We start from the raw sequence: 11,275 nt of genomic DNA on the forward strand, positions 1-11,275 counted from the left end.
GTGCTCCGCAACAAGAGAAACCACGGCAATGAGAAGCCTGCGCACCGCAACCAGGAGTAGGCCCCGCTCCCAAGAGTAGCCCCCGCTCGGCACAACTAGAGAAAGCGCGCGCGCGCAGCAACGAACACCCAACGCAGCCAAAAATAAATAAATTTAATAAATTTTTAAAAAAAAGAAACTGTCATGAGCCAGCCCCCCTAGCCCCCCACGACGCCACACCTCTGCTCATTTTCCTCCTCCACCTTCAAACCTAGCCCATCCCTATCACAGCCCCCTCCCCAATATTCCTACCCAAACGGTACATCCTAAGGGGTATATGGCAGGAAGAGCCCCTGACTCACATTGGCAGATTCATCCTTGGCGGTTTTCTCCCCGACTTGTGTCGCTTTCCTTCTGTAAGAAAGGCAAAAACAGATGGCTTCAACAATTCCCTTCCCCAGAGCTCTGGAAAGGTGGATTCTAGCGTGCAGACTTCTGGAATTTGTCAAGGCTAAGAAAATTTTAGTTTTAGAAGTTAAAGAGAGTGCTGCTCTCCAACTGGGGTGGGGCTTTCCGATTCCCGCGTTTGGGAGTCACAAAATTCTAAGGGCGGAGTTCCCAGGTTCTGAGGCCGGATTTCTTCCTAAGGTCCTAGAATTCTGGGTTTTAGAACATTCCAGAGGCTACCTGGGTGGTTGCAAACCTCAGCCATCTCAGGAGAATGCAATCCCCATCATTATATCCCAAACCTGGCTATCAAAGGGTGAACTTTCACCCAAAGAAACCAACTAACTGGGAATCTGAGCCCTCCCCCCACCCGGCCCTACTGAACAGGAATCTCCAGGTGATAACTGCTGGTCTGAGGGGTGTGTTCCAAGGGCTTTCTGCGGCTATTGAGGGCTCCAGGCTCAGGCTCACCTCCGGGCCAGCATGGCATTCATCTCTTCCATGAGCCCCCCGCCCGTGCTTCGACTGCTCTCAACTTTGGGGGCCAAGGGCCCCCCTGAGGCCTCCTCCTGCTGGAGAAATTACGAAGAGGTGGGGGCTTTATGGGCGGGCCTCCTGGCCTTCCAGCCCTCCTGTGAGGCTCTCAGGCAACTCTAGCCTCATCCCATTATAATATCAGGCCCCATCACCCCACACCTGCCATGCCTGCCCCCTCACCTTGCTGACTTTCCTGAGTTTGGCTCCGGCAATGGCTGCGGCCAGGGCCGGGGCCCCGGTCCCTCCACCACTGGGGCCTTGTGCTGTGGGGAGAGGGGGCGCAGGGGGTGGGCCTCCCCCTGCTCCATGCCCCCCAGCCGAGATCCCTGAGGAGGAGAGACCAGGGGGTGGGGGGGGACCCGGAGGAGGGGGAGGTCCTGGAGGCGGGGGTGGTCCCCCAGCTGGGGGAGCAGGTGGGCCTCCTGTAAGAAACACAAAAAAGGAGGGGTGCTGAGAGAGAAGCCTTATTCTCTGTTGTCCGGCTGGCCCACCCCCTCCTCTGGGGTGGTCACCCGACCCCCGAGGTCATTCGAGCAATCACCTGCATTGGAGACCCTGCGCTCCCGCTCCATGAGCTCCGACTGCTGCTGCCTGGGGAGGGAAGGCGAGCTGCCATCACTCAGAGCCCCAGGATGGCCAGCAACTTCCCGGATCGCCCCTAAGAGGTCTCCGGCAAGGCTGGCTCCTAAACCCCACTCATGTCCTCCATTCCCCAGGAGCCAGGAAAGGGTTGCAGGGGAAGGACAGGGACAGAACAAGAGCAAGAGGCAAGCAATCTAGTCATCAGACTGTCAAGAACACCAGAATTACAGAACACCCAAGGTGGACTCGGGGAATCTGGGGGACCAGGATTGGAAGGCTCAGAAGGTTCTGCAACTCTGGGTGTCAGGAGTTTTTCAAACTCCAGGAGGTGGGGGGTTTCTGAAAGACGTCAATTTCTAGTCCCCTGGGAGTTGGAACATTCTGAAAACTGCAAGTTGGAGAGGTCTGAACTCTAGGAGTCAGGGGTTCTGGAACAACCTAGAACTCCGGCAGCAATAAGGTTCCCCACCCAGGCACTGGCCCCACCTTTTCTGTTGCTCCATCTCCTCTGGGGAGGGGCCGTTCTGGACAGACCAGGTGGGAGGTGCTGTAGGTGGCGTCGGCAGGGGCGGAGGCCCACCTCCTGGAAGGTGAGAGTAAAGGCTGCTGAGTCACCCCGGAAGCCAGCGCCACCCCTCAGCATGTTCCCTCGGCTCTCCCGGGCCTCCCAGGGACTCTGCGATGAGGGGTCGGCACGGGCTTCCCCTGACTGAGCTGATGTGAGGTGGGTGCTGGGAGGATGCCCAGGTCCCAGGAGGGACAGCAAAGGCCCAGAGAGGGGAGCCGCTTGCCCCAAGTCCTGCAGACCCGAATTTGCAGGAACAAGACTTGAATTCAGGCCCACTCCAGCATCCAGGCTCTTAACGCACCTGTCACAGCCGCTCAGACTGCCCCACCTGAAGACCCAGGAAAGGCTGAGAGCCTCTTCCTCACCCGCCTCAGGCCTCTGGCTCCCATGCATTTTCTGTGCCTCGGACAAGCAAGCCCCTCCCCACTGGCACTGAAGCCGCTCCAGGAAGCAAACACGTCCGCCATTTGGTGATCTGTGACCCCAGATGCATAGCTGTCACCTAAAGCCTTGCTCCTCAAAGTGTACTGTTTATGGACCGGTAGCCTTGGTGTCACCAGGGAGCTTGTTAGAAGTACAGAGCCTCGGGCCCCGGCCAACCCAACCGAATCGGAATCTGCGTTTTTCCTAGATGATTCGTGGGCACATTCCAGTTTAAGAAATACCAACTGGGGGTTTTTTCTTAATATTGTTGCTTGAAAACTAACCGATGATGACATAAGTCAGTATAATGGTTACCTGGGGAAAGGGCACAAGGAACTTTCTGGAGGCTGGAAATATCTATATCTTGTTCTGGGAGGTCACACAGGAGTGTGCGTGTGTAAAAATTCCTGGAGCAAAATGTACTCTTAGGAACCGTGCGTTTTATATGTGGGTGCACTCGGGGCACACAGGAACCCACAAAATCCTCATAATAATTCTCCACAGAAGTTGTGAATTGGCCGCATTTTCAGATGAGTAAACTGAGGCCAAGTGGTAAAGTGGCGGCCCCAGGCCACACGGCAGGGCTCAGTGGTCCCCTAGGCCCACTCTCTCTAACCTTCCAATGCCTCTAGGGCGCTGGCCATGCCGGCGGCAAACTGTGTTGCATCCTCCTTGCTGCCGAAGTTGAGGCCCCAGACCTGGCGGGCGTCACGCCACTGGTGGAAGTTGGGGGTGGCCTGGTTATACTTGACACCCCGGACGATGGCACAGTTGATGACCACCTGGCGGGGGGGGAAAAGTGGGTGAGGAGTGGTGGGGTGCAGCGGGCAGAGGGGGCGGGGAGGGGAGCCTCACCTGCTGGTCTGGCTGCATCTTCCGGCCGACCACCCGGAAGGAGTTGGCAGTGGGGTTGTGATAGATCTGGACGCGGCTGAAGGCCTGGGGGCCCGTGCCAGCAGGCAGCCATCGCTTGTTGCTGTCATCATAGAGCATCACAGTGGCCCGGCTGGAGCAGACAACCGTCTCACTGCCCGGAGGGAGGACAGGGGAGAGAGGCCAGTTAGCTGAGGGGAGCCTGGCACCCTTCCTCCAGGGGCCGGTCACCTTCTCCATCTGGGCCCCCCTGGGAGATGTGAAGACACAAAGACAGTGTGAGAAGAAGAGGAACCCATGGAGAGGCACAGAGGAAGACGGGCAGACGGGGAGAGAGGGCTGGGGACAGACCCTCGAAGAGACACAGACAGGGAGACTGGGAGAGAAAAGACAGGCGGCACAGAGAGACAGACAGACTGGGAGGGTCAGACAAAGAGACAAACAGGGGATGTGAGACAGACAAGGAAAGAGACAGTCAGATTGGGGGAAAGAAGACAGGAAGAGGAAGAGTCAGACAGACTGGAAGAGACAAACATATAGACTGATGCAGAGAGAGCTGAGAAAGGAATCAGACTGACATAGCAGAGACAGACTGAAAGACAGACAGACAGAGGAGTAGTGGGGGGAAACAGATGGAAAGGCAGGGAGCAGAGAAAGATACAGAAATGGAGATACAGGCAGATGGAGAAAGACAAAGAGATGGACAGAGAGACTGAGACAGAGAGATGCAGAGTGAGAGCTGGAGGACGGGGCCCGGGAGAAGCGGATGGAAGGGGTGGGGCAGGAGCTCTGGGCAGTGCTGGGAACCAGCCCCTGCCTGGTGCTCCTGGAGCCTCAGTTTCACCATCTCTGCTGGGGTGCTTGGAGCCCCCCCTTCCCCCAACCACCTCTCCCCACTCAGGAGGAGGAAGCTGAGGCTCAGGGAGGGGAAGGGTGAGGCTTGCAGCAAGTTGGGGACCAATGCTAGATCACAGGCTCTTCCACTTCCTGCTGCCCAAGCCGTCCATCCGGCCCCCCTGGTGCCAACGGCCATCAGTGGACACTCCCTGCTCCATGTCAGGCAGGGACCCAGACAGCCCCGGCCCCACCCTCCAGGGCAGGAGAGCATCACAGTGGTCTGTGCTGTCCGCAGATAGTGATAATCCAAGACCAGGCCTGCGGCGCCCAGAAGGAGTGCCTGCCCCAGCCGGGGGATCAGAGACTTCCTGGAGGATGTGACATCTGACTTAGCCTTGGGGGGAGGGGGTCAGTAAACTGGTTCAGGGTTCAGGATCTGATATCCACAGATGTAGGTTCAAATCCCCGTTGGGCCACCTACTCCATATGACTCAGGCAAGCAGCCTTCCCACATGAGAGAAGGCATCTTCCTTGCCTACAGACTGGGGAAATGACAGACCCCACCTCCCCCAGGGCAGTGGGAGAAGTAGATGAGTCTGGACATGTAAAGTGCTTGGCATGGTGCCTGGCATGTACTGAGTGCTGAGTAACTGTCAGCATCCTTTCCACGGGCACCCTGAACAGGTACCACTGGGTCCCTGGACAGCCACATCCCTCCCACCCCCTACCAGTCCTTCTGGGGAGGTTCAATGCCCTCCTCCCCCAGTGGGGAAACTCAGCCTCCCAGACAGGAAGTGACTTGCCCAAGGTCACACACAAACCAGGGGGAAGCACTGGTCCCCACCCCCACCGGACTTTTTCCTGAAAAGAGGAAGTTGGTGGTCAGAGGTTTCCGGGGAGAGAAATTATACCCCACAACGGCTCTGTCTCTACCAGGGCTGGGGGCTGGCGCATAACACTGACACTGTAAAAGACAAGGCAGGGAAAGCCCCTCAGCAGACCAAGATCCGGGTTCCTAGGCCAGGAAGCTGAGCCCCCAGACCCTCCCCCCAGGTTTACATAATTGGGGCACCTCCCTCTTATGAGGCACTTCAGCTGCTCAGATGCCCTAAGCCCTTTCCTCAGAGTCTCTCATTTTATTCTCACTGCAGCCCTTCTAGATGGGCTATTTCATCCTCATTTTGCAAGGACTGCAAACAGAGGCCCAGAAAGGTTGCGTGACTCGCCTGTGGTCACACAGCTAGTAAGCAACACAGCGAGGGTTTGAACCCAAGCCACCTGGCTCCCAAGTCCACAATCTTAACCACCGGGGACTGTGTGGGCCCTACCCAAACACCAGGTGCTGTTTCCAGACAAGTGCAGCCTCAGGGGCTCTTTCTGGCTTCCACTGCCGCTGGCAGGGCAGGGTTAAAGCCTCGCCCACACCTGCCACCCACACCCACGGCAGACTCTGCCCAGGTGCCCGGGGCCTTCGTTGCTACCCAACCCTGGCTGCACTTTGCTCTCCCAAGCGACCCTGCCCTGCTGAGTCTCTGGACTGGCCAGAGAGCTGGATGTCTGCAGAATGACCCCAGACTGGTCTTGTTCCTCTCCAGGCTGTGGTGTCCCATTACAGCAAAAGGATCCTGTTAAAACACAAGTTAGATCGTGCCCCTCCTCTTCTTGGAAGCTCCCGTGGCAGCTCCCACAGAATTTTTATTCTGGCCAAGCTCTCTCCAGGGCCTTCATGATCTGTGTGATCTCTGATCTCATCCCTTCCTTCCCCCCAGCTTGCTGTTCCAGCCCCACTGGCCTCCGTGCTGCTCCTTCAACGTGCCAGACACATTCCCACCGCAGGCTGGTGCTCTTGCTCTCCCTCATCCTGGATTTTCACCTCCTTCAGGTCGCCACTTAGCCGACACCTCTTCCAAGAAGCCCTCCCTGACTACCCTATCTGGAAAAGCTCCTCTCCCTCTCATTGCATGTCCCACATTTCATAGCACCTGATCCCTGCCTGACAGATTCCTGTCTCCCCTACAAAAAGGTCAGGACCATGAGGGCAGGGATTTTTGTCCTTTCTGTTTTGTCCTTTCTGCTGTGTCCTCAGAACCTAGAATCATGCCTAGGACATAGCAGTTATCCAAGAGTTGTTAAATTAGCCATCTGTAAAAAAGGAAAAGTTTTTAACAATGGTAGCTGACATTTATTGGTTAGCCTGTGTACCAGACACTGTTCTAGGTACTAAGCTGCAATTTCCACAGTGAACCTTTCAATGACCTCATGAGATGGACTCCGGTGCTCACCCTTTTTACAGATAAGGAACTGTGGCCACAGAGAGGTGAAGACAGTTATCCCAGGTCACGCAGCAAACAAGCAGAGGGGCTCATATTTGAACCGAAGTTCCCCCACCCCCAATGTTCTTAACCTCATTTAAAGATGAGAAAACAACTAAGCTGATTTTTTTTTTTTTTAAGGCAAGGTATAAAGTGGTGTGTATCAGAAGTTTTTTTTTTTAACAAAAAGGTGTGGGCCTCCCTGGTGGCGCAGTGGTTGAGAGTCCGCCTGCCGGTGCAGGGGATGCGGGTTCGTGCCCCGGTCCGGAAGGATCCCGCATGGGGCCCGTGAGCCATGGCCGCTGAGCCTGCGCGTCTGGAGCCTGTGCTCCGCAACGGGAAAGGCACAGAGAGGTGAAGACAGTTATCCCAGGTCACGCAGCAAACAAGCAGAGGGGCTCATATTTGAACCGAAGTTCCCCCACCCCCAATGTTCTTAACCTCATTTAAAGATGAGAAAACAACTAAGCTGATTTTTTTTTTTTTTAAGGCAAGGTATAAAGTGGTGTGTATCAGAAGTCTTGTTTTTTAACAAAAAGGTGTGGGCCTCCCTGGTGGCGCAGTGGTTGAGAGTCCGCCTGCCGGTGCAGGGGATGCGGGTTCGTGCCCCGGTCCGGAAGGATCCCGCATGGGGCCCGTGAGCCATGGCCGCTGAGCCTGCGCGTCTGGAGCCTGTGCTCCGCAACGGGAAAGGCCGCAGCGGTGAGAGGCCCGCGTACCGGGGGAGGAAAAAAAAAAAAAAAAAAAAAAGGTGGGGAGGATATAAATACCTCTGCACACAGAGTGGTGATATATGCAGAGGCTGCTTCTCAGGCGACTAACCGTGGTTGCCTCTGAGGCACTGGGGACCTGGGGGCCTGAGGAGGCAGGCAGGAAGTGGACATTTTGTACAGTTTACCTTCTTGAATTGCTTGATTATGACTTTTCGTTTTGTTTTAACATGGGCTGGTATTACCTATAAAAAACTAATTCATTACTTAAGTTCAAAAAATAAAACTATAAACCAGGCAAAAAGCTAGAACGGAAAAATCCCACAGCCAGGAAGCAGAGAGTGAGATGGAAATGGGGTCTGCCTAATTCCAGTGGTCTCTGGGGTCTCATACCCTCAATTTGACATGAGAGCCTTAATCCCCAACCAGCCCAGAACGCTCCCACAAGTCCTCCCATTCTGGCAAACTCTAGCATGTGGTAGATAAAAGAAGGTTCAAGTCACCCCCTCACTGTGTGGCTTCCCATCTCTGAACCTTAGTTTCCAGCCCTGGAAACCATAACTCACTGGGGTTTGGTAAGGACTGAAAGCGATAAGAAAAGCCCTAAGCACAGGACTTGGAATTTGGCAGAGGATCCATATGAGGGAGCTGAGAGGCAATATAGGAGGGAGAGAGCTTCTCATCACAGGAGGCAATCAAACATAGTCACTCTGGTTTACTCAAACTTTCCATATTGAGACTTGCCCTTCCTTTCACCCCTTCATCCTAGAGCCCCTTAAACCGCAAAACTTGTGATCCACCCCCCAAAGCCCCAGGCACACACAACCTTTCCAAACTACAAATCTTCTCTGATAGATTTGGATAGAAACTATCCAATAGTTTCTGGATAGAAACTCAGATGCAGGGTCTGCAGGGCTTGTATGGGTTCACTCTAGTCTTTCCTCCCTGACAGGCCTCAGTTCCCCATAAGTGATTAGGAAGGTAACTGGGTTCCTTTTTGTTTATCAGCATTATCTTAAGTGTTTGTACAGTGAAAGCACGTTACTTGTATTATTATTATTTTTTTAAAGACCACTGAAGGTTTGATTTTCCTTTTTCTCTAATAGTATAAGAGTCTGGAAAGAGGCCTAGGTTCAAATTCAGGCTTGCCCACTTCCAATCTGCCTTTAATAGGCAATTTGCTTAATTTCTCTGTGCCTCAGTTTTCCCATCTGGGGAAGGGGGATGGTCCTAATAGTATCAATCTCTTAGAACTGCTGTGAGGATGAAATTGAATCAGGCACCTAGTACAGTGCCTGGCACAAAGTAGATGCTTGATCAAATGGTCTCTCATTATTAAAAAAAAATAAAAACAACAATAATAATTACTATTATTGGAAGAGGAAAGAAATGAACCAAATACTTCTTGAGTCCCTTCTGCCCTGAGACTCTCAGACCTCTGCCCCACTTCCCAGAATTCCAGCTCAGAGTCCCGGACACAGCAGACACTCAACAAATATTTGTCAAACTGGGAGAAAAGGAACTGTATCTTGTAATTTTCCATCTTAACATCCTCTCTTCCAGCTGCCCCCAAGACTGTCCCCAGCCAAATCAGCCAGAAATCAGAGGATCCCAGCCCCCTCCCCTCCCTCAATACTGTGTAGGAATTTCTGAGGGATCTTGGGCCAGGCCTTTCTCTTTTTGAGCCTCAGTTTCCCCAGCTGCCCCCAGACAAGGCCATGGGTCTTTCTGAATCCTTCCTAGCTGTCCTGGGAGAAGGGGCACAGCCCAGTAAGTCGGGTGTGGCCATCAGAAGGGAAGACCCCTCGGGAGGTGGGGGTAACCCTCTGGTGGGACAGGAATCAGCTCGACTTCTGCCCACCTCCCAGGAGGTGGGAGGTTTGGTCGTGGCCAGCAGTAGGGGGGCCTTGTGGGAGGGCCAGGGCCTCGGGGACTGGGGGCGGGGAGGCTGGCCCAGACATTGCTCCTGCCCTTTTACGGTCTCAGTGAGTGAGGCAGCACTAACTCGGACATCCGCCATCCGCCTTCCACCGTGCCTGGGACCGGAAACGCGGCGGGGGGGGGGGCGGGGGGAGGCAAGGGGCGGGGCTGGGGGGCAGTGGGAGAGGAGAGCCTCCCAGGAAGAAGGTGAAGGAAGAGAGCCCAACTCCCGAAAACCGCCCCCTCCCCCGGGCAGACCTTGAAGGGATGTTGCTATAATGGGGGAAAGGGTAGGCAGGAAGTCTTGTGGGTGTCTGTGGGTGCCCCCTTGCTCCAAATTTTCCAGCAATCCCTTTACAGCAGAAGGAACAAATGTGCGAGGGGGATTCTCTACTGACCGTAAAAAGGAATGCCACCCTATGTCAGAGGGCAGGGGTGTGGGGAATGTGGGAGGATGTGGGCGCCAGGGGGTTAATCCCCAGCCGCCCCCAGGGGCCTCCCCCTCGAGCTGGGGGCTTTGGGGCAGGAAGTCCCTGAGAGAGTAGAGGAAGGGAGATAGTATTGTCAGGCTCAGGCCTCAAGGGAGAGCTTATGGGGGGCCAGGGGAAAGGGAGAATAAGGGGGGGCTAGTCGGGTCCCCCAGCCGCACGGGCCCCGCCCTCAGGTGAGCCCAGGAGTTTTGAGGGAGGCCCGGGAAAGACAAAATCCCTGGGTCCCTTCGGCCCCCACCCTCCAGGATTAAATTCCTGGGAAGATAGCTGGAACTCTCTGGGAAGCCTGGGTCCCTTGGGGAGAGGGCTATGACCTTGAAGCTTTGCAACGCCCCCTCCTCCAACCGCACAACTCGGGACTGCTGGGGAAGGGGGGGCGGTGTTGAGAGAAGGGGGAGGCGCCGTGGTGGGGAAAGCAGCCGGCCCACGGCGCTCTTTGCCGGCCCCTCCCCACACCAGCTGTCTCGACAGGTGAGTCAGGAAGACAAAGGCCCCCCTTCCCCCAGCTGCCGCGCCCCCTCCCTCCCCAGGGCCGCGCAGGTTGGGGAGAGGGGCCGCCCTTCTGGCCCGGGGCCGGGGAGCCGCCCTCGGCCCAGAGCGCTCGCTCGGTCCTAGGTACAGCCTGTTTTAAGCAAATTGTGGGTGGGGAGCGGCGGGGGAGGGGAGTCCCAGCCAGACCCTGGAGGCTGCGTCTGGGTCCGTGGATCCGTCCACACCAACCTCCTCCACAGGAGGATGAGCCCCCCAAATTTAGGGGGTTAAGTACCCCCGAAGTTAAGGAGCAAGGTCGCTCTTGGGAAGACTTTTTCCAGCGCCACATAAAAGGGGACCCCCGAACACCAAAGTCTACGTCTCAATCTCTCTTCCAGGTCCCAGGGACCCCCAAACCGGCCCCCCACAATCCCTCTAGGGGCCGGGTTGAGATTTGGGGGGAGTCTGAGCCCTGCCTAAATCCTGGCCTCCCTGCGGGGAGTATTTGCCAACTTGAAGGTCCTCTGAAAAAGTCTTTTAGAAATTCGGGAGTCCTTGGAGCGCCCCCAAATCTAAGGGCTCCCGGGAGAACATCACCGGCACCACGCGGAGCCTTGAGAGTCAAGGGGAAGTGGTCAATATTTGGAGCTCGTCCAAGGGGGCTCGGCCTCAATTCCGAGGCTCCCAGTGCCCGGTCCCCAAATACCAGCCCGGAGCAAGCTGGGGGGAGGGGGACAAAGGCGGGGCGGGAGCTCGCGCCGGGCGGGGAAGGGTCTGAAGGCAGTTCGAGGCTCACCTCATGGCTGCTCGGCGGGCGGGCGGAGCGCCCACGGGGTAGGTGCTCCCGGGGCGCCCCTGGCCTGAGGTTCAGGGGTTCAGGGCTGGCTCCAGGTTCTGCTCAGTCTGCCCCAGGGTCCCGCCCCATAGAGTCCGGCTTCCTGGGGGGAACGTGGACAGGGCCGGGGCGGGTCCTCGGGCGCCTTCTCTCTCGGGGGCTCTGATCGGGGGTCCCGGCAGCAGAAAGGGGGTGCGGTGTCCCCTCCCCGGCGCGCCCCCTCGGCCGGCGGCGGCTACAATGTTACTCTTACTACTGTACTTCTCTTCGCTACATTTCGTTCCAAAATT

At 56.2% G+C, this 11,275-nt stretch overlaps 1 protein-coding gene across 3 annotated transcripts; it reads right to left on the bottom strand.

The window, feature by feature from the left end:
- Positions 1-252: 252 nt before the first annotated feature.
- Positions 253-11,275, bottom strand: VASP (vasodilator stimulated phosphoprotein). 3 transcript variants are annotated; one of them, XM_028483379.2, is made up of 8 exons: positions 10,947-11,275; positions 3,392-3,563; positions 3,153-3,318; positions 2,032-2,128; positions 1,505-1,554; positions 1,144-1,385; positions 898-995; positions 253-393 (listed from the first exon to the last, which is right to left on the bottom strand). In XM_028483379.2, the coding sequence occupies exons 1-8, from the start codon at positions 10,949-10,951 to the stop codon at positions 306-308; spliced, it is 918 nt and encodes a 305-aa protein (XP_028339180.1). In that variant the 5' UTR covers positions 10,952-11,275; the 3' UTR covers positions 253-305. The 3 variants fall into 3 exon arrangements, with proteins under 3 accessions (XP_028339180.1, XP_028339179.1, XP_028339181.1); XM_028483378.2 differs by having other exon boundaries at positions 254-393; positions 898-998; positions 10,947-11,274; XM_028483380.2 differs by lacking the exon at positions 898-995 and having other exon boundaries at positions 267-393; positions 10,947-11,273.

The sequence above is a fragment of the Physeter macrocephalus genome, unplaced genomic scaffold (genome assembly GCF_002837175.3).
Source record: "Physeter macrocephalus isolate SW-GA unplaced genomic scaffold, ASM283717v5 random_21, whole genome shotgun sequence".
In the NCBI taxonomy this organism is placed as follows: Eukaryota; Metazoa; Chordata; class Mammalia; order Artiodactyla; family Physeteridae; genus Physeter; species Physeter macrocephalus.

What these genes read in the sequence shown, in the direction of transcription:
- VASP (XM_028483378.2), bottom strand. An exon ending in AGATGCAGCCAGACCAGCAG is followed by an intron (nt 3,319 to 3,391) that starts GTGAGGCTCCCC and finishes CCCCCCCGCCAG; the next exon opens with GTGGTCATCAACTGTGCCAT. An exon ending in AACTCAGGAAAGTCAGCAAG is followed by an intron (nt 999 to 1,143) that starts GTGAGGGGGCAG and finishes TAATTTCTCCAG; the next exon opens with CAGGAGGAGGCCTCAGGGGG.